General features: G+C 35.6%; 2 protein-coding genes and 1 long non-coding RNA gene across 22 annotated transcripts in view; 2 read left to right on the top strand and 1 right to left on the bottom strand.

The window, feature by feature from the left end:
* The window catches only part of LOC145803963 (LRR receptor-like serine/threonine-protein kinase FEI 1), a 57,086-nt gene extending 35,686 nt beyond the window's left edge, over nucleotides 1–21,400 (top strand). Inside the window, exons 7-8 of the mRNA XM_082897358.1 lie at nucleotides 20,434–20,598; nucleotides 20,730–21,400. Coding sequence (XP_082753484.1) covers nucleotides 20,434–20,598; nucleotides 20,730–21,109 — 545 coding nt within the window. The 3' untranslated portion in view covers nucleotides 21,110–21,400. The remainder of the gene's footprint in view (nucleotides 1–20,433; nucleotides 20,599–20,729) is intronic.
* Nucleotides 4,788–7,737, top strand: LOC145804854 (uncharacterized). 2 transcript variants are annotated; one of them, XR_014347470.1, is made up of 6 exons: nucleotides 4,788–4,825; nucleotides 5,126–5,183; nucleotides 5,277–5,348; nucleotides 5,455–5,524; nucleotides 6,022–6,136; nucleotides 6,925–7,737. It is a non-coding gene; the product is annotated as an uncharacterized LOC145804854 (long non-coding RNA). The 2 variants fall into 2 exon arrangements; XR_014347469.1 differs by having other exon boundaries at nucleotides 4,794–5,183.
* On the bottom strand, nucleotides 8,140–15,804 carry LOC114323301 (mitochondrial intermediate peptidase, mitochondrial). Of its 19 annotated transcripts, none has more exons than XR_014347464.1 (7): nucleotides 15,446–15,804; nucleotides 15,258–15,325; nucleotides 11,225–11,450; nucleotides 10,689–10,777; nucleotides 10,400–10,507; nucleotides 9,350–9,734; nucleotides 8,140–8,583 (listed from the first exon to the last, which is right to left on the bottom strand). XR_014347464.1 is itself a non-coding variant. In XM_082900085.1 (4 exons), the coding sequence occupies exons 1-4, from the start codon at nucleotides 15,491–15,493 to the stop codon at nucleotides 8,485–8,487; spliced, it is 441 nt and encodes a 146-aa protein (XP_082756211.1). In that variant the 5' UTR covers nucleotides 15,494–15,804; the 3' UTR covers nucleotides 8,140–8,484. The 19 variants fall into 19 exon arrangements, 1 of the variants encoding a protein (XP_082756211.1); XR_014347467.1 differs by having other exon boundaries at nucleotides 9,350–9,399; XR_014347465.1 differs by having other exon boundaries at nucleotides 10,432–10,507.
* Nucleotides 21,401–21,808: the final 408 nt, after the last annotated feature.

Below are 21,808 nucleotides of genomic sequence, written 5' to 3'. Positions count from 1 at the left end.
AAGTAACTCAAGCACCACTCTCAAGTGTTCCTCGTGCTCCTCCTCAGAAGACGAATAGATAAGGATATCGTCCACGAAAACAACCACAAATCGGTCTAAGAACTCCCGGAAAATCCGGTTCATCAAGTCCATAAAGACTGCCGGTGCATTGGTAAGCCCAAATGGCATCACCAGAAACTCATAATGGCCATACCGCGTACGGAAAGCCGTCTTAGGAATATCTTCCTCCCTGACCCTCAACTGATAGTAACCCGATCTCAAGTCTATCTTAGAGAAACAACGGGAACCCTTCAACTGGTCAAACAAATCATCTATACGGGGCATAGGATACTTATTCTTAACCGTAGCCCGATTCAACTTCCGATAATCAATACACAATCTCAAGGCACCATCTTTCTTTTTAACAAAGAGGGCCGGTGCTCCCCACGGTGAAACACTAGGGCGAACAAAGCCCTTATCGAGCAATTCCTGGAGCTGAACTTTCAACTCAACCAACTCTGCTGGAGCAAAACGGTAAGGTGCCATAGAAATCGGCGCCGTACCAGGCACTAAATCAATAGAGAACTCTATCTCTCGGTGAGGTGGCAAACTAACAAGATCTTCGGGAAAAACATCCGAATACTCACAAACCACCCTCGGTAACACAACCTGGGTCTCAACACACTCACTACTCTCAAAGCTAGCAAGTAGACTACTAAGCTCACTTCGCCCTCGCGAGTCATACCCCGGTGGCAAAACACTACCAACCCGGTCTCCCAAGAAATGGAACCACTCCCCGCTCAAGGTACATAATGTAACCCTCTGGCGATAGCAATCAATAACAGCCCGGTATGACGATAGCCAGTCCATACCCAAAATAACATCAAAACCCTTCATGGGCATGACAACAAACGGAAAAGGAAGCCTATAATCGGCGACCTCAATATCACATCCTCTAACACCCTGTTTCAGGATCAACTCACCGCCCAAAGGCGATACCACACAAATAGGAGATGCTAACTGTGCTAACTCCAATTCCAAAACAGATGCAAATGCAGCAGATACAAAAGAATGAGATGCACCCGTGTCTATCAACACATTAGCAACCGAGTTGCAAAACAGAAAAGTACCTCTCACTACTGATGGAGCCGGTACTAAATCCTGCGCGGTAACAGCATACACGCGCCCCGTAGGCCCCTGGTCTACCTGCTCACCTCTCGGAGCAAAAGACTGCTGCACAGACTGGGATGACGAAGCTCCCGGATTGGCCCTCGAGGCCTGCACAGACTGAGCTGGCTGAAAACCCTGCGTCTGCCTAGAACCAGACGCTCCCGAAGTGGCACTCAACTGTGGACAAAACCTCTTCATGTGCCCAGGTTGTCCACACTGATAACAAGTCAAGAGCTGCCCCCTGCCCAAACTCTGACTCGGCGGTCTAGCTGAAGAAGAAGCAGCTTTCTGACCCCCACCCTTCTGCGGGCAAACCGAAACCTTGTGACCCAGCTGGCCACACTTGTAACAAGTGAATTCTCCCTGACTGCCTCTCCCCGAGCCTACACTAGGCACTGGAAAGGTCGATCTAGAGACTGCACCCTGAGACTGCTGAGGGTTATTACCCTTCTGTCTCCTGCCATCACTCTGACTATCCTGGCTCCTCTTGGAGCCTCTCTGACCCTCATCCTCCTCCTGCATCATAAGCTCCATATGAGCTGCAGCATCCACTAGGTGTCTATACTCTCGAATATAAGACCCACCAACTCTCAACTTGAGGCCCCGCCTCAACTTCCGCTCAAACTCATAGCAACGGCGTTCCTCAGACGCCACCAGTTCAGGTGCAAACCTAGACAGACTGGTAAAAGTAGCCTCAAACTCGGCCACTGACAAGCCCTGCTGATTAAGCCGGCTAAACTGATCCCTCAGCTTCTCCCTAGCCACTGCAGACAAAAATCTCTCCTGAAAAGCATTCACAAACGCCTCCCAAGTACCACCAACACGAGCCTTCTCGTACTTCCACCATTGACCCGCATCTCCCTTCAGTTGGAAGGATGCCAAGGTCACTTTCAGTGCTCCGTCCTCGATGCCAAGCATCTCAAACGTCTTCGTTGTCTGTTCGAGCCATTCATCTGCCTTCAGTGGCTCCTTAGGATCCCCGATAAACTCGTCCGGATTACACCGGAAGAACTCCCTCTTCAAGAAAGAAGGCCCTGCCTCAGCTGCCTGATTCCCAGCTCTAAGAATACCCAAAGCTCCTGCTATCTCTCTGGCCAAGGCACCCATAGCCTGCTGACCCACTGGCTCGGCCACATTGGCCTGCCCAACTCCCTCCTGCACTGCCGGAATCTCACCCTGTAACGGTACTTCCTGCCTCGCAGGTCTACCACGCCTAGCACCTCTTCCTCGTCCTGACATCCTAATAAAGGTAACACAGAACGTTAGCACATTCATAGGTGTGCCGAAACTAAACACTCACGTCCTAATGCATGGACAAGTGTAATTCACTCCACATAAGCACATAAACACATAAGCACTTACGAATTTCATTTCCGGATAATGATAGTCCCAAGGCGTTACTAGAGTTCCGGTTAGAAACAGCATTGATCAAGTGCTTTTCCAACAAGACTCCCAGAAACTCAAGGACCCAATCAACATCCCAGAAATTAAATCCCATACCCACATAGTCACATAAGCATGTTATCACTTAAGCACATAGCATATGATACTACATCTAAGTCTCTATCAAGCGAGACAAACCCATTGTGATCCTAATCACTTCCCACGTACCCAAAGTATTCGAACCCGGTACGCTCTGATACCAAGTTGTAACGCCCTCAAAATAATAACAATAAACCCATCAGATAAGACATGCATTTACATTTAAACTAACCGCATTCCTTTCATTCATTAGAATTCCAAGACATAAGTATTACATGTTAACCTCATAACAAAATGCCCTACGGGCTTACAGCTTTCCAAGTTAACACTTGGTTACAAGAAAGAGTACTAACTCGTTTACACATTAAGCCCTTGGCTTGAAATTACATGTAATACATCAAAAGTAAAACGACAAAACTATGCCCGCCACTAGCCTCCCAGCTATGTCCTTGGAGGTGGCATGCTTCCTGTACCTGAAAATGATATTCCCATATAGGGTGAGCCACAGCCCAGTAGAAATACACTAAACCAACCATGGACAATGACTAAAACATTAGCAATTGATAGTTGGTCAACACTGATACAATCACATAAATTACATATTTATGTCAACGACTTACAAGTCCCAATTACTTTTCATTTTCCCTTTTCAACAGATAAGCATGCTAGCTCTATCATCATTTCCACAGATATGTATAAAACTATATCTCACATTCTCAATAGACATGTATATCAACAATATCCACAGATAAGCATACAAGCTGTATCCACATTCTACAACAGATATGTATATCAACAATATCCACAGATAAGCATACAAGCTGTATCCACACTTCACAAAGATAAGCATATGAGCTCTATCTTCACTTCTCTAGACAAGCATATGAGCTCTGTCTACGGAGTTCATCCCCTATCTCCTCCCAATACCTATCCGGTTTAGAGGTACATCCCCTATCTTCCCCTAAACCGCGGAGTACATCCCCTATCTCCTCCTCTGCACATAACATATATAAACACATTGGTTCTATATGCAATCACACAATACATACAATTAATGTATTCTATCAACTGTCAGGTTCCATGACACATTCTATTGATTAGTTTCCGTTTACTTAATCATCATGCATTGTCTACAACAATTCCGACTATCCTCCACCGATAGCCCAAAGCAGTTATTTCTAAAACAGAAAATAAATGCACAAATGGATATTCAATCAACATTTCATTTCCTCATTTTTCACCAATTAATTATCCCAATTAATTAAACAATGTAATTAGGCCATTTTCCATAATTACCATTTCAACTCTTAGGACCCATTTTCATCAATGATTCAACAATCATTCCATTTTTTTATGCCTAACATGCATCTAGGTTTATTATGAATAAAACCCCAACTTTTGTATAATTGCACAAAAGCCCCAAACTTTTACAAAATTACCAAACCAAGCCCAACATCTCAAAATACCAAAATTTAAAGACAAAACCCATAGAGAGGAGTAGGATATCCCTACCTTGAAGTTTTAGCCCAAAAGGAGATGAAGACTCCAAGATCAACTTGCTCCAATTCCAAACCTTTTCAGATTAAATCGAAGCTCTCAACGCCCTCTATCTTTTTAACAAAGGCCCTAGGCTAGATTCCCACCCTAGGGAGATCAAATCTTAGAGGGAGTGCAAGTTTAGAGAGAGAGAGTGTCGAATTTAGGTTTTGCTCAAAGAAAGGGACTGAAAAAGTGATGTTTAAGACGCTGCTGTCCGCTGATATAAAACACTTTCGCTCGAGCGAAGGATTGGTCGCTCGAGCGACCAGACACAGAAAACTCTCGCTCGAGCCAAGAAGTTCTCGATCGAGCGAAGAAAAACCCAGACCGCTCGAGCCACGAAAAGCTCGCTCGAGCCAGAAACTACAACTCTCAGGTCCAGAACCAGGTGCAACACAACGCTCGCTCGAGCGACAAACTCCTCGCTCGAGCGAAGGACCAAAAATCTGGGCAGCAACACTAGGCTCCCAAGCACAACCAACCTGTAACAAACCTGCCCAACACATCCCATAACTCAATATACAAAGTAAAGAGGATGCAAACTAGAAAATAAACAACTACCAACATTCACGGACACATGTCCGGATCACTGTACAATAAGGGTAAACCCGGGATCGCTATAGATCTCCTCTAATAGCCCACTACTGTAGTAAATGTAAGCATTAAGTCCTCATAGATGCCAGCCTTTTTGCTCTTCTACTGCAAGTTAAAATGTAGAAAAGTAGTGCATGGTATGGTGCGCAGAGAATGGAAATATTATTATTTAGGTGTATATATGGAGTCATTGGAAAACAAATCAGGAGCCATCTTCAGGTAAATATTTTAGGCCAACCATAGTAACTTGAAAAAGTCTCTGAGGTCTCAGATTTTTATTTTTATTTTTGGGGCATTGTTATATTCATATACTTGTATATAAGCACACAGATTAAGAATAACTCCAATTTTGGTTTGGCAGAAATACAGGCTCAGTAAGAATCTCCATGGGCACTCTAATATTGGAACAAACAAAATTGGTAAGAAGTTCAACAATTATGGAGTATAAATTATTTTGAGCTACGCCAACTACTGGCAATGGAATAGCTTACAGAATTTAGGAATGCTTGTAGTGGCAGGAGAAAGGATGTCTGAGGCAAATGGAACTCATGAGTAATTCAAGCATTGAAACCCAAAATAAATAAGTAAGATCTCGAAACCCATTTCATGTTCTTTCTGCTCCTTTATCCATTCCTTTGTTTTCTAAAAATTACTTGAACTGATACTTTAATTATGAAACCTTTTATTCAGAAGCTTACATATAAGCGAAGCAATACGGATGCAAACTGAAATGCAGACAAGGCTACATGAACAGCTTGAGGTACAAAACACTGAGAAATTTCCTGTGTGTACAATTATAGGAAGCCTTTCTTCAATGCTATAATAAAAAAATTCTGCACCAATTCAAGATAAATGTAGATGTCACTTACTTTAATCTAGAAGACATTATATGAAATGGGAAGAAAGAAACAGACAACAAACAAGTTAACCAATTATACAGATGCATAGCTATACTACCTTTAATCAAGAAAGAATATTAAAACATATTTATCAGATATTAACATATGATGTGTGCACAATATTCTTCTTACATATATGCATTTTACAAAGAGAAAGTTGAAGTATATCTAAACACAATGCTTCAAATTGACAACTATGATATAAAGTGCATCTCATCATTTTTGGAGACAGAACATATCACATGCAACTTTATTATAAAGCAACTGCTATATTACCAAGCATCATTTTTAACTTGTCACAAGGAATATTAATTAAAGGCACAATTGTTCAAATATTTATACTCTGTTTTTCTTGCAGGATATTCAAAAGATAGAAGCAGTGTCGTGGCCATAGGACTCAATGTTCACACAGCACTAGTTGATGACACAAGTACCGAAACCATGGGCATATATGATGCAGCAGAGTGCTTGCAGTGAGTTCTCTACTATGCTCATCACTTAGTTTTCCATGTAACATTTTTGTTCACCAAATATACAATCAATCAGTGAGATGTACATTCGCCAGTTTTAAACTATTATTGAATTCCTTCTCTTAGGTTATCACACATTGAACCCTTATTTTAGAACTATATTGCATGATTACTTATGCATACAATGTGTGGTGAGAAATGAAATATTAAGACTAGCAGTTAAAAAGTGTATTAACTTTTCTATCATGATATCTATCATAACAGCTTATGGTGCACTGAATTTTTATTTTTATAGCTATATTCTAAATGATACTTTTTGCCCAAATGGATTATGACAATGACTATTCATCTTTCGAATGTGATTTACTGGTTGAATGATGCATTGCACAAAATATGATCTTAAAATTAGTAATGAGATGGTGTGTTTTTGCAGTTGTAAATTTATTTATGTTAGATAGTTAGTGATGCTTTGTTGTGTTTGATGGCAAGGGAAATGGGTTAATGATGGATAATGCATATATATTAATTGCTAGGTTGCATGATGGGTTAGTGATAGATTTTGCAAATTTACTTACTGGGTTGCATGACGAATCATTTTTGCGCAACAGCACTTTTAAGAGACCATCATTTTTTAGTCTTCCAAGTAATAATGGCATGCTCAATGGCTAATGTTTATTGGGTTGATTGTTAATGGCTGCTGTAAAAATCTAACTATCTAGTCTATTTTTTTCTGCCTCTTAACTTCTTTCTAATCAGATAGAGTTTTGTCTTTTTTTTCCTTTTGATTACAGTAAAAAAAGCTTTTATGATCTTGAGAATGACAAAGAATGGAAAGATGATTCAGGTATATAATCATCATTTCGCTAAAGAGGATTGGAGGACTTGAAGATGAAGTTATTTTCAGAGTTTGGAGAGCAACCCCCATATTTTTTTTATTAAAATGTAAAAATATTAGTAATTTTTTTTTTTTTTTGGTATTTGAGTTAACATATTGGGTATGTGTGATTGTCGATTTATGCTTGATAGACCTGCTCCATTTTTTTCAAATCAGTTACTATAAAGGATGAAATGTTTTTAAAGTATAATCTTGAAGACAATATGCAAATGTGCATGTGAATATAGTTGAATTTTTTTTCTAACACTTGATTTTGTTATTACTGACGTGTAAATGTACTATTTGAAATTTGTTATTACGGAAGTGTCATTATTTTGTGTTTAGTGACGATGACGATGATGAGGATGGCACAGAAGCTCTTTTGCTTGAACTTGAACAGATAAAGAAGGAACTTGCCATCTTTTAAGTTTCATGTTCAGTTGAATTGAATCAGATCTAGTAGCGCTCACTATTAAGAAAGAGTTTGATTGTGCAAGTATGAATTAGGTGAAGAAAACAATTTAAGAAATTGAGATTCCATTGTAATATGTTAACATTCCATGAAATTTCGAGAATTGATTGATTGATGTCTGTGTTCTACCTTGGTGCAAAGCAACCATTTTTGTTGGTGAATAGTTGTTGTGTGATGAGATTCCATAGCTAAATGTTGTTTCGTTGTGTGAAATTGGAAAATAATTGCTTTATTCTCTCTATTGAGCTTCACCTTTTGGAACATCGTTGGTTAAAAAGTTGGTTTTACCTCTTGCTTTCTTTTTCATTTCTTTTTTAATAGATTTTTTTGTAGGATCATGTTGGTTGGGATTAAAAAATAATAGTTGCTTTTTCAGTTAGACTTATCCTCATCTTTAGTTATTTAACATTTTTAAAAGATTCACAAGTCAATTGTTGTAAAAAAAAAAGTTTAAAAAATAGAATTATTTTTGCTTTTAGTATTTTTTTTTAAAATTGTATAGTCAAGATAGATTTAAAAAGTAAATATTTTTTTATATAATTTTAAAAAAAGTTAACATTTCGATATAATTTTAAAAAAATAAACCCAAAAAACATACCAACCCTTTTTTATCCAAATTACCAAAAAAAGAAAAAGGGATCAAATAAGCTTTCTACATCAACAAATATATTAAATATATCGAAATTGTACAAAATTCTTGTAAGAGCACACAACCAACAACCAAGGGAGTACATGATTGATCGATTACTTTTTACACCATGCTCACACCATAAATAAAAGAAAAAAATAAAAAATAAAAAAACTGTCCTAAAGAGAAAATGCAGCCAACAAAACTTGATAAATGCACTGCCAACAGATTGGTAAAAACACATCCACTCTAAAGCAAACAATTCTGATATTTCTTTTTTGGGTTCTAATTAGCTCAACCAATAATGTACACGCGTTTTTGAGGCAGCGATGAACATTTCTCAGGAAGCAAGCACTAAAAGCATGCCCAGCAGCGCTCTACGTCTCACTCTCCTTCAGTTCATCCAAAACAAATTCAGCATACAAATCCTTGAGAGCAATGAGAACAGTAGTTATCAGCGGTCCCATTATTGCTCCCTGAGCCATAAATTTCAACCAGTGTTAATCACTACATTTAAATCAAATATTTACATGCCAACCAACAAAAATAATTCTTTCATTAGAGATTGTACAAAACCATTTCAAATATCAGATTAATAAACCAGTAAATGAATAGTATTTATGAGCAAATACAAGGAAACCAAACCAAAGTTATAATTTAACTTACAAACAGTGATGAATACCTTTTAATCACAACATTTAAATCAAATCTTACATGCTACCCAACTAAAAAAATTCATTCATTAGAGATTGCATAAAAACCATTTCAAATATCAGATTAATAAACCAATAAATGAAGAGCATTTTTGAGCAAATAGAAGGAAACCAAGGTTATCATTGATGAACAATCAATGGAAACCTTTTAACAGAGATAGCAATCAACAATAGTTGGTAACTTATATTTCATCACAATGAAGATTTAACCGACTGTCCTCTTTCTGTTTCGCCTACCAAGGATTCAACACCTTTTTATCACGAAGTGTAGAGGTTATTAACTACTGATCAAATAATTCAAGTGCAATAGAAAGTAACGGTAATGTACAGGTCTCTTCAAATCAAAATTTGATCTACAATATGATAATTCCAGTTCAATCAGTTACCATTTGAACTATCAAATCAAAATATGAATACATAGAAGCACATGTAATGCTACCACCAGTAAGTGTTATTGAACTAAAAAAATCATAAACTACAGTGCAATAATTTACAAAATATGAATTCAAGGAAGCACATGAAATACTACCACATGTAAGTGTTATCTCCACCTCGCTCCGGAGATGATTATCTTGAGCCCTGAGAAATAAAAATCGAGTGTTATCTATAGATTCAAAGAAAGGCGGAAGTGCAATACGTAGCCAGAAAATTACCCGTCATAAGAGAAGTCATCATCCAAATTCAAGGCATCAAGTTTGAACGTTTTGGCAAAGTGACAAAGTCAAAAGGTGCATGAGTTACATCTTCTGGCAGATTAACTTCTACAGAAGCAAATGCTTTTCTTATGGTTATCAAAAAAAAATTGTAGTCTTGGTACAGATAGTTGACTTTCTTTGAATATATCCAAACAACGCCCAGTCGAAGACGACCTGACATTCTTAGTGCAATGTGAACTTTGGGATACATGATGTGCTCTAGAAGAAACATTCAGGGGGGAAAAGACTATTAAAAAAAGTTATCAAACAAGGCCATTACATGCCATTTGATGTATGATTTTAAGCAAGCTAAACACATAGGTTTAGAGGAAGAATGAGAATAGAACTAGAGTACATTAAGAAAATAAGCAACAGATTGCTAGTCAAATGATGAAGCAATAAAATAATTCTATGTAACATTTTCAACATTGAAGAGGATAAGGATCTTCACCAGCATACCCCGAAAATAAATAAATAAAAATTCCCTTGATTTCAAGTGCTATGCAAGTAGGAAGTTTAACTTGTTGCATCCCACCAGTAGACTCCCATACTCAAACTACTCAAAAGTAAATACTCATTCACACAAATATAGCAACTATTTTGCAAATAGTGAATCCTAAATATAGGAACATAAACCATGAGTGTTAGGTGAGTAATTGAAATCAAACAAAGGATTCTAGTTGCCGTTAGAAGAACTTCGAAAAGCAAGGATGACTCTTCTACCTTATTAAAGTGATCCTAATTCAACCATATAAATTTACCATAAGATGAAGGTCTCTTTAACATCCCCTATCACAACTTGAAGGTATGACAACCAAAATGCTTCGTAAAACATCAAAAATAGTGATGGCATCCCCATCATCTTCTAAACACACTAAACATACCCCAATTCAAGCATGGAGATTTGCTAACTAACCAAGTTCTCTTATTAACATCTCCCTCTCTTGACTTCATGCTGCTGCAAATGTGCAGGCATGAAGGTGAAAGCCCACCTGCATATGCACCAACTGAAATTATAATAAATAAATATGGATTGATTAACCTCACAAAAAAAATCCTAAATCACAAATGTAAGCCATCAACTATTGGCAAGATTGATCTACTATGCATCTAAGAATCAAAAAGTGTAGCAACTAGCAACCATTGATTGAAATTCACTTAGCTTTAACATACGTTGAAACTCATCTATGTTGGACCAATTGTTTGGTGCAAGTTAGAGCATATCCAATCATTCACCATTTCTTTCATTTGATGAAAAATTGCTGAAAAATAACAACATCCAATCCTTTCATTAAATCAATGGAGACTCATTTTTTCATCAAATTGAGAATTCATAAAATCCTTCATCAAATTTGAATTTGATAAAAAATTAAAAAGATGAAACATTGGAAGTGATTTTTTTTCATCAAATTTGATGAAAAGTGAAATTTGGAATAAAAAGGGAACTTCTATATACATTTTGATGAAAATTTAATGAAATTTGGAATAAGAAGGGAACTTCATCCACACGATATAGCAGTTAAATTCCAATTGAATTTTTCAGTGGTTCTTCAAAGAATCCACAATATATTATCCACCAACAGCTCCACTTAACTCTCAGTCGCTCAGTTCATGGAATTGCAGAGTCCAGGCTTTGCTAATGTAGTGATGAATAGTTTCATTAAAAAATAAAAATAAAAATAATCAAAAAAGAGAGCTAATAAAGCTACCTCAGAATCTGATGCCCACTGTAGAACAGAGGACAAATTACTTGGCTCCGTTAGTATCCAGAATCCTTTTTCCTTCATGTTAGCACCTCTTGAATTTAATGATTCCCTAGATGCACTGGGTGTGGAACGATAAATTGACTTAACAAGATGGTGCAACTGTTTTGGGATACGTGATGCCGGAAATATATCCACATAACCTGGGTCAGTGATAATATTTTCATTGAACCTGACCAAAAACAGATACAAAATAATCGCACAATTAGCCAGCTACGAAATCTTTGTTATGTTAAATAATTAAAAGATATTCACTTCACCATAGAATGGAAGAAGAATATCACTTTAACAAGATGAAGGGCAATAAAACGATAAGAACTATAGCAAAAAGAAAAAAGAAGTCACTTTAAAATCCATATTATATAAAATAAAAATAATGATGCAAATGATCAAAATGTTTAGTAATGAAGTAGTTTAACAAAAATTCTTGTGTCAATGCAAATGATATTGTGTTTGGCAAGTATGTCAACTCAAATTATATTTCCAGATCACCATTGAATATACTGATGTGCAAGATAAACAAAAAAGACAAATATCTAAATAATAATATAAAATAAAAAAAACAAATAAAATCTCCCAAGTTTAGAATGGTCAGCTAAATCAATACTTTTTTCTTCTTCTTCTTCTTTTTTTTTGTTGTATTTCATATTGTTTACAAATATATATATATATATATTTTAATCTTTTAACCAAACACCCTACATTAAAATTTTAACCAAACAACCTACATTTATATTTTAACCAAAAATCTTACAAATATTTTAAGTCAAATCAGTACATTTATATTTGTTTCACAAATTCTCATCAAATATAAGAAATTCTCTAATGCAACCGCTAGAGAAGAAGGGATGGAGGAGGTATAGCTTTACTTCTACGTTAAGATGGAGAAATTGAGGACCTATGACAAACAAAAACAGAACATTAAAATAGATTAGTAAAGAAGACAATACGTAAGGAAATTAATAATTGTGGGGAGAAAAGAAAGAATCTATGTACGAAAAATATTATTTTGCACATCTTTTGACATTAACAAACTGCATGAACAATAATAGAGATGAAAGTTTACTACCTTTGTTCAAAGTCTCAATAACAATTACATAAATAAACACTTAAACAAATGTACCACAACCAACCGTTTGACCACTTTAACAAAAAATTAAATAAAAATATATACAAAAAAAAAATTTATTTGATTGGATGAACTATTGGATTATTTGATAGATCATAACTTGGTTAATTTCCTAGTAGTTTCCTGTGTCAAAGGTGAAGCTAAGTAGCTTCTAAATGGATGGACTATTGGATTCTTTTTTTTGAAAACTTTGTATCCGATCTATTGAACTATTGGACTACTGGATTTGGATTATTTTTATTGGATTTTCTGATCTTGATAGAACTTTTATGCTATGTTTAGATCATGGATATGAGTAGAAATTTGAAAAGGAAAAGGAAAAATGTGAGTGAAATGTCAATGAACTATAATTACATTCAACACACCTTTTCCCTTTCCCTTTCCATTTCCAAATCCCTAGCTAAATCCATGATCCAAACATGACATTCAGGAAATATGATGGTTTCAACGTTATAGAAAGCAAAGCACATTCACATAATTTTCTTCTTCTTTTGTGCTAATTTATTATTTTCCAAAAAAATTCAAAATATAAAAAAATTGTGGGAGTGTATTTACCAAATGATTTGAGCCAACATCAATCCATATGTTATAGTTACATGAAGTTATATATCATAAAGTGAGTAATTATAAATGACAGCAACTATGGCTTTGGTTATAATTCTTGCTTAACATAAATTATTTTTACATAGAAAAGTTCCTAGAATTTGAATGTTTGGTATAGATTTAACTTGATGTGATGTGGACCACACCCTATATCAATGACGATCATTGATGATGCTAATAATGACAACTATTATGACATATTAGTAGTTTACCCTTTTATTTGTTACTGGATTCAATGTGATGATAATGAAAGCATTTTATTTTATTTTTACTTAAATTACTTCATTTTTGACACATGGTGGCATAGGCAGCATCAGAGCTAATTCGAAGTTCTGCTGAGCCAATTCTCGAACAATATAGATCAATTATCTTATCATCTCTCAAGTTTTCAAAGTTGACTCTTGGTACTGTGGCTGCACAATTCACAGGTTTGTTTGATTTTTGTTTGATCTTTGATGAGGAAGTTTAACTAATTTTTAACTAGTTAAATAAGGAAGTTTAACTAATTTTTATCCCAATGCTTTCATGGATTTTGGAAAGAATTGTATTTCTCAATTTACAATTACATTCTTCGGAGAAAATCAAATGAGAAAAGAATGGCCTATCAGATTGGATTGGTCTAAAGTTATTGCACATTAGCAAGTCAGAATTCACTCCACAACTTCTGTTTCTTTAATCTTCAAAAATATATATATTTTATTTTTCACTTTATGGAATTATTATGGCCAGAGGTAGAGTCAATCATCTTCAAGAATAGACACAAGAATTGAAGGAAATAATTTAAATTTATTTGGACCATTAATTTTATTTTATTTTTAATCTTTTTTAAGGTATTGATAGAAAATTGTTGATCTTTTTAGGGGTTCCAATTATTGAAGGCGATGCTAAGGGAATCACGATGGAATTGAAAATGCAATGGGATGGAAAGTATCATACTTGATGTTAAAACTAGAGTCGGCATTGGATTACCTATACAGGTGATCTTCAACTTATTTCTCATATCAATAAAACTTTTTCCTAGTAGCAAAACTATTACAAAACTATTCTAAAATTTATTTTATTTTCACTTTTTATTTATTTATTTATTTTTTGTATATATAGTACTTCTAATACTTATTTTACAAATCTATTTTGTTCAAAAATTGGACAAATTTTGAATTACTCATATATGAACTTGCAGATTATTGAGAATTGGAAGATTCAAAATTTATTATGCTCAAAACCTAAACAAATTTAGAACCAACTCAGCTATGAACTTGCAGATTTTGAATGTTTTAGTCAAAAACAAAATAATTCATGTTGCCCAACCAAACGAGCTCTAAGTTGAACAATTCCTCTGTCATTCAGCATCTTAGCAAAAGTAAAAAAAACATAGTCATCAATTTATTTAATGCCTAAAATGTATTGAAAACCCGTAAACTAATAGCTCTTTCCAAATTCAATCAATGAACCAAACTGAAAGAAAACCAGTAACATAGACAATAAGATAAGCCAAAACCACTAACAAAATGCGCAAGCAATGATGCTACCAATTCCCATTGTCAATTGTCAATTATACAAGTTTAAGAGAACTGTTCAAGATCATGAAACATATGGTAAAAAGGTATATTGGCTAAGCATCAATGCATAATAATACTTCAAAAATCGCCCGCGATGCCAACTAGGGGGTGTTTGGGAAGAAAAAAAATAGCCTAGTTTAGGCTAAAAATCACAAAAAGACAAAATAGACTAAAATAGCTAATAGGACAAAATATCACATCAAACCCATAATCATTTCACTTTTTCTCTCACAAACATCACATCCAACCACAAAAAAATCCAATCATCTTCCCAAATACAAAAATTTTAGCCTACTAAAATAGCCTACTAAAATAGTCACTTCCCAAACGAGGCCATATATAAGATGATGATACTAATAGACACCACTTAAAACCCATCAAAATTCATGGTCTCACTTTTTCTTTTTCTTTTTTAAAAAAGTCAATTACAAAAAAGCAAAAGCACCAAAATCACACTTAAAATAAAAAAGGTCCACCCCATTCAATAATGCACTTGGTTTCATTGAGACAATTAGCATCAGATGCTCATACATACATACAAATATACAAATACAAATCTATACAGCATAAACTGAAAATAACAGCATACATACACACGTATAATATAATCAAATAAAAAGAGATAGAAACACTAGCTTCATGAAGTGAGTAAAAAGATCTGAGAAAGGAAAATGAGCAAAAAACTCACAACTCCAGTTGGAGAATAGGTTGTGACAGTGAACTTGTGGTCGCTCTGGTAGTCCTTGTAGAGAAGATCTAGCATAAAAATTAAACAATTAAATCACTCAAAATATACAATCAACACACCAATAACTCAACAAGAAACATAGATACATGATTCATACACGTATACACAGAGAGAGAGAGAGAGAGAACCTCGTGCTTTCTTGCCAATTTCAGTGTAAAGACCAGGACCTTGGCCATGATTTCCTGCAGAAATGGAGACCAAAAAACACAGAATCGAGAGAGAGAGAGAGAGCTCTGTTCCAACCAAACAACGCAGAGATGCGATTTGGGGCTATATATATAAAACCAGAAAGCCCTACTTCTTCAGACTTTTCTTAATGGTGTGTGCGACGACTGCTTCTTCTTTGGAGAATCTAGACCGTAGATTTTAACGAGAAGGAGTGACAGGGTAGGACTTGGTGAGGCCAGGCAACATCAGAATATCTGCTGCTGCTCCAACGCTGCTTCTCCTCCTCCGACGACGATGGGTTTGAGATTGGGGATTTTTTTGTTTGGGGGGGGGGGAAAGGGGCGGGAATAAAAAATTAAAAATAAAAAATATTTTTTTTTGAATAGAAATGAAATTTAAATAACAAAATAATCCCGTTTAATTATATATATATATATATATTTTTTTTGCGACGAGGGTTGCCGTTGTCAAAAAATTTTTATTTTTTGTCAAAATATATATTTTTTTGTAGTTAATGAATTTTTTTTAAAAAAAATTCTTTTTTTTTAGTTACTAAGATTGAAAATTTATTTGTTTTATTTTTATTTTAATGAAAAAAATATTATTATTTTTTATTTGGTAGAAGTAGGGGTAATATTTTAATGAAAAATATTTTCCACTAAAATAAAAGTTAATTTTCTGTGGTCAATAAAAAATATTTTTCTGCGGCCTATTTTTTTTTGTTATTAAAAATCATGAATTAATTTTTTGTGCTAGAGGAGAGGGAGTGGCAGGAGTGGTGAAGGTGGTGGATAAGAGATGATGGTGGTGGTAGTGGTGGTGGTGATGGCAAAGGAGATTAGTGGTGAAGTTATGGTAGTGGTAGAGTAGATGGAATGGCAGGGGTGAAGGAGAAGTAATGATAGTAGTAGTGGTAGTGGTGGTAATGGTGGTAGTGGAGTGGTGGCAATGGTAGTAGTAATGGTAGTCGTAGAGGTGAAGTGGCGACAGTGGTAGTAATGGTGGTAGTGGAATGGCGTTTGCAGTAGTGGTGAAGGTGGTAAAGGAGATGGGTGGTGAGAGAAAGATAGAGAGATGAGTGAAAGACAGATAGATGAGAGAGACAGAGACATAGTGATGAGCGAGAGAGAGACAAAGTGGTCTCTAAAAGTACATTTTTCTCGTAGTAGATAGATAAATCGAGAGGGAGCTCAGTAAATAGAAAATATGGAAGGGCGAGAATGAGTAACGCGAACACAGTGGGGGGGGTGAGAGAGAGAAAAAGAAGGGAGAGAGAGGGAGAGAGAGAGAAAGAGAGACAAAAAAGATAAAGAGATAGAGAGTGAGAGACAGAAAAAAAGACAGAGAGAGAAGAGATATGAACGAGAAAGAAAGAGAGAAGAGAGATGAGCGAGAGAGACATAGAGAGAAGAGAGATGAACGAGAGAGATAGAGAGAAGAGAGATGAGCGAGAGACAGAGAGAGATGCGAGATGAGAGAGATAGAGAGATGAGCGAAAAAGACAGGGAGAGAAAAGAGATGAGAGAAGAGATAGATGAGTGAGAGACACAGAGAGATAGAGAGAGAGAGATTGACAGAGAGAGAAGAGTGATGAGTGTGAGAGAGAAAGAGAAGAGAGAGAAGAAGATAAAAAAATGGGTGAAAAGATATAGACAGAGAAAATGAGAGAGAACAAAAAAGAGCGAAAAAAGATAAACGTGAGAGAGACAGGGAGAGATGAGCGAGAGAGATAAAGAGAAGAGAGATGAGAGAGATAGACAGAAGAGAGATGGACGAAAGACACAAAGAGAAAGAGAGAGAGAGACAGACAGACAGACAGACAAAGAAGAGTGATGAATGAGTGAGAAAAAGAAGAGAGACACAGAGAGAAAGAGACAGACAGACAGACAAAGAAGAGTGATGAGTGAGAGAGAGAGAGAGACAGAAAGAAGAGAGACAGAGAAAGAGATAGGAAGATGAAAAAATGGGTGAAAAGAGAAATGTTCAAAAGAGTAAGACTACGTCGTTTTTTTTTTTTTTGTTTTTTTTTTTTTTTTGGTGACAGAAAAATATCGTTGCATTTATTTAAACCATTTTGTGACTATATATATATGAAGCCGTCTCAAAGCCACAATATATATATAGATATATATATATATATTTTTTTTGTGTGCAACGGTACCTATTACGGTTGCAAAAAACTATTTTTTTTTTTTTTTTTTTGCGACTGCAGCTGGTACCGTCACAAAAACTCTATTTTTTGCAACGGCAAGTTGTGCCGTCTCAAAAGGTCACATTTTTTTGAGACAGCAAGTTGTGCCGTCTCAAAAAGTCACATTTTTTTTTGTGACAACAAGTTGTGCCGTCTCAAATGGTCACATTTTTTGCGACAGTAAGCTGCGCCGTCTCAAAAAGTCACATTTTTTGGCGACAGTAAGTTGTGCCGTCTCAAAAGGTCACATTTTTTGCGGCGGCAAGGTGTGCCGTCGCAAAAAGTCACATTTTTTGCGACGACAAATGTGCCGTCGCAAAAAGTTTCGTCTTTTAAGCCCACTTTTCTTGTAGTGATGTGAGAGGGGTGGTATTTATAGGACTTGGGAGGGAAGAGTTAATTTATATATATATATATATAAATAAAATAAAATAAAAATTGATTGTTGGTGGAATTAACGGTTATATGACTCTTTCAAATTGTTTTGATTTAAATTTTTGACCATTGCACTGACAAGGGGGGCAGGGAGCCATTGGGGTCAAGTCGAGCCAGATGGGGAAGAAAATTTCGGGACGAGCTCACGGGATGGGTCACACTCCATAACACCAGGATCGGACCGAGATCTATAACACATATCTTAAGTTGGGTTTAGGCTCAAGCCTAGTTTTGCCTACCCAGGGCACGAGCGGACTTGGGGTGTGCCGCGAGCTCGTGGGCCAAATTTACACCCCTATACGTGGGTAGTGGTTATGAGATATATGATTAGTGGTTATGATATTTGTGATATTGATTATGAAACAAAGGGTGCTGGTTATGAGATGTGGTTATAACATACGTGGGTAAAGGTAATGAGATATATTATTAGTGATTATGAGATATGTGATTTTGGTTATGAGCAGAGTGGTATAGTTATAAGTCAAAGAGTGTTTGGTTATGAGATATGTGATTAGTAGTTATGATATATGTGATGTTGGTTATGAGATATGTAGGTAATGGTTATGAGCAAAGTGGTGTCAAAGGGTGTTTGGTTATGCTATATGTGTTAGTGGTTATAAGATATGTGGGTAATAGTTATGAGCAAAGTGGTGTCAAAGGGTGTTTGGTTATGCTATATGTGTTAGTGGTTTATGAGATATGTGAGTAATGGTTATGAGTAAAGTGGTGTCAAAGGTGGTTTATGAGATATGTGAGTAATGGTTATGAGCAAAGTGGTGTCAAAGGGTGTTTGGTTATACTATATGTATTAGTGGTTATAAGATATGTGAGTAATGGTTATGAGCAAAGTGGTGTCAAAGGGTGTTTGGTTATGTTATATGTGTTAGTGGTTTATGAGATATGTGGGTAATGGTTATGAGCAAAGTGGTGTCAAAGGGTGTTTGGTTATGCTATATGTGTTAGTGGTTATGAGATATGTGGGTAATGGTTATGAACAAAGTAGTGTCAAAAGGTGTTTAGTTATGCTATATGTGTTCGTGGTTATGAGATATGTGGGTAATGGTTATGAGCAAAGTGGTGTCAAAGGGTGTTTGGTTATGCTATATATGTTAGTAGTTATAAGATATGTGGGTAATGGTTATGAGCAAAGTGGTGTCAAAAGGGTGTTTGGTTATACTACATGTGTTAGTGGTTATGAGATATGTGGGTAATGGTTATGAGTAAAGTGGTGTCAAAGGATGTTTGGTTATGCTATATGTGTTAGTGGTTATGAGATATGTGAGTAATGGTTATGAGCAAAGTGGTGTCAAAGGATGTTTGGTTATACTATATGTGTTAGTGGTTATGAGATATGTGGGTAATTGTTATGGGCAAAGTGATGTCAAAGGGTATTTGGTTATGCTATATGTGTTAGTGCTTATGAGATATGTGGGTAATGGTTATGAGCAAAGTGGTGTCAAATGGTGTGGTTATGCTATATGTATTAATGGTTATGAGTTATGAGATATTGGTTATGTAACTAGTGGTTATGAGATATGTGATGTTGGATATTAGATATGTGACTAGTAGTTATGAGATATGTGATGTTGGTTATGATCAAAGTGGTGTGGTTATGAGCAAAAAGTGTTAATTATAAGAAATGTGATTAGTGGTTATGAGATATGTGATGTTGGTTATGACAAAAATGTGTTGATTACGAGATATGTGAATAGTGGTTATGAGATATGTGATGTTGATTATGACTCAAAGGGACTAGTTATGAGATATGGTTATGATTTATATGGGTAGTGGTTATGATTTATATGGGTAGTAGTTATGAGATATGTGATCAATGGTTATGAGATATGTGATATTTGTTATGATCAAAGTGGTGTTGGTTATGAGATATGTCATTATGATTATGAAATATGTGATATTAGTTATGAACAAAATGGTGTTGGTTATGAGATGTGGTTATGAAATATGTGATATTAGTTATGAACAAAATGGTATTGGTTATGAGATGCGGTTATGACTAAGTTATGATCAATTTGATTATAGTTATGAAGAAATATAATTTTAGCTCATAACTATAAAAAAGTGACCTGTTTAGCATGTCACTTTTAATGATGTGGCTCAATCCTAACCATTGATTTTTTGTGTACCGTACATTTTTTGAATACAGAGTAAGAATATTATAAATGTCAGAAGCAACAACGATATTAAGAGGAGTTGTAGCAGTAATATCTTTAATATACTAGTGGTGTGGTATGCAGTGCACCTCATCCTACGCAATCTTCTTGTTTTAATTAATATTTTATGCTGCTGTTAATGTATTTGTAGCACAAAACCAAGGGCATAAAAAATACTCTGGGTGGCTACTTATAAGTACATCTGCTACCGTGGGTGCACTACTTTTGGTGGCATTGATGTGTTTTTGGGGCTGCTTTCTTTATAAGAAACTTGGTAAAAACGATGGTAGAGGTCTTGCAATGGATGTCAGTGGAGGTGATTCTCTCATTATTACTACTTCACGAATTATCATTTGAAAGCATTCTCTTGTTGTTTTCAGTTACATCTTTGTGCTTTTATATTCCAATAATTTGACCATATACATTTACAAAGTCTTCTTGCTTCAGGCGCATCAATCGTTATGTTTCATGGAGACTTGCCATATTCTTCGAAGGATATCTTTCAGAAATTGGTGACTTTGAATGAGGAACATGTAATTGGTTCAGGGGGCTTTGGGACAGTGTACAGGCTTGCAATGGATGATGGTAGTGTATTTTCTTTGAAAAGAATTTTAAAGATGAATGAGGGCTTTGATCGCTTTTTTGAGAGGGAGCTTGAGATTCTTGGAAGTATAAAGCATCGGTACCTAGTGAATTTGCGGGGATATTGCAAATCTTCAACATCAAAACTGTTAATTTATGATTTCTTACCTGGTGGTAGCTTAGATGAAGCTCTTCATGGTGAGATCTGTTTTTCTCTTATGTTTATCTTTATTAGACACGTGTGATTTGATAGGACATGCATATACTTGTGCGTACACAACTTTTCAATTTTGTTTTGTTGTAGAAGCATGGAATTTTTCAGGTTCTGAGGCATGTTAGCCATCTTCCAGAAAGTCAATTTATGAAGCTAATAGAACATGTTAATTGCCAATCAGAGAATTAACCTTAGAAGACACATATAGCAGACGATTTATCAACAGAAGGCTAGACCATTCTGAATTCTTGTCATGATTGTTTTGAATAAAGCTTAGTGCACTGTCTACACAGCCACTGTTCTTTCTTTGAAAATTCTAAAATTGAAGTTTCGAACTCTTTGATTACTTTGGCTTGTCCAGATTGTTTACAAATTTGTCAACCTTTAGAACATGATTTTTTTGCTACATGATTTTTGGGCACAATTTTGAGAATACTTCTGTCTTCATGAGAAACATTCAAGGAGGCCTAGTCCACTTTTTTATTCTCTTCTTTGTATAGGCTTTCAGGGAACTTAAAATATTCTTAACAACTTCAGTATTTATGACTAATTCTTACGTAGCGTCTAGATGGATGTATTTGAAATGAAGGGATATGAGGTTTGAGTCTACGGTGTATAGGAGGCTGGCCATTAAAAGGTCATCTCCGGTCTATAGGTGTATAGGTTTGAGTCTACAGAGATTTTCAGGTTCAAATTAAAAAAGAATAATTTTTAAAATAATTAGCTAAAA

The sequence above is a fragment of the Camellia sinensis genome, chromosome 12, assembly GCF_055761805.1.
Source record: "Camellia sinensis isolate YWXY chromosome 12, ASM5576180v1, whole genome shotgun sequence".
In the NCBI taxonomy this organism is placed as follows: domain Eukaryota; kingdom Viridiplantae; phylum Streptophyta; class Magnoliopsida; order Ericales; family Theaceae; genus Camellia; species Camellia sinensis.
Note: the sequence above shows the minus strand (reverse complement) of the source record. Positions and strands in the feature narration are given on the sequence as shown.

Bases quoted from the DNA above. Each gene is read 5' to 3' on its own strand.
- LOC114323301 (XM_082900085.1), bottom strand. From the start codon at position 15,493: ATGGCCAAGGTCCTGGTCTTTACACTGAAATTGGCAAGAAAGCACGAG. The intron at 15,326-15,445 runs GTTCTCTCTCTC...TTTTTATGCTAG, and splicing joins AATTGGCAAGAAAGCACGAG to ATCTTCTCTACAAGGACTAC. The intron at 8,584-11,224 runs GTAGCTTTATTA...TTTATGGCTCAG, and splicing joins AGTGGGCATCAGATTCTGAG to GGAGCAATAATGGGACCGCT.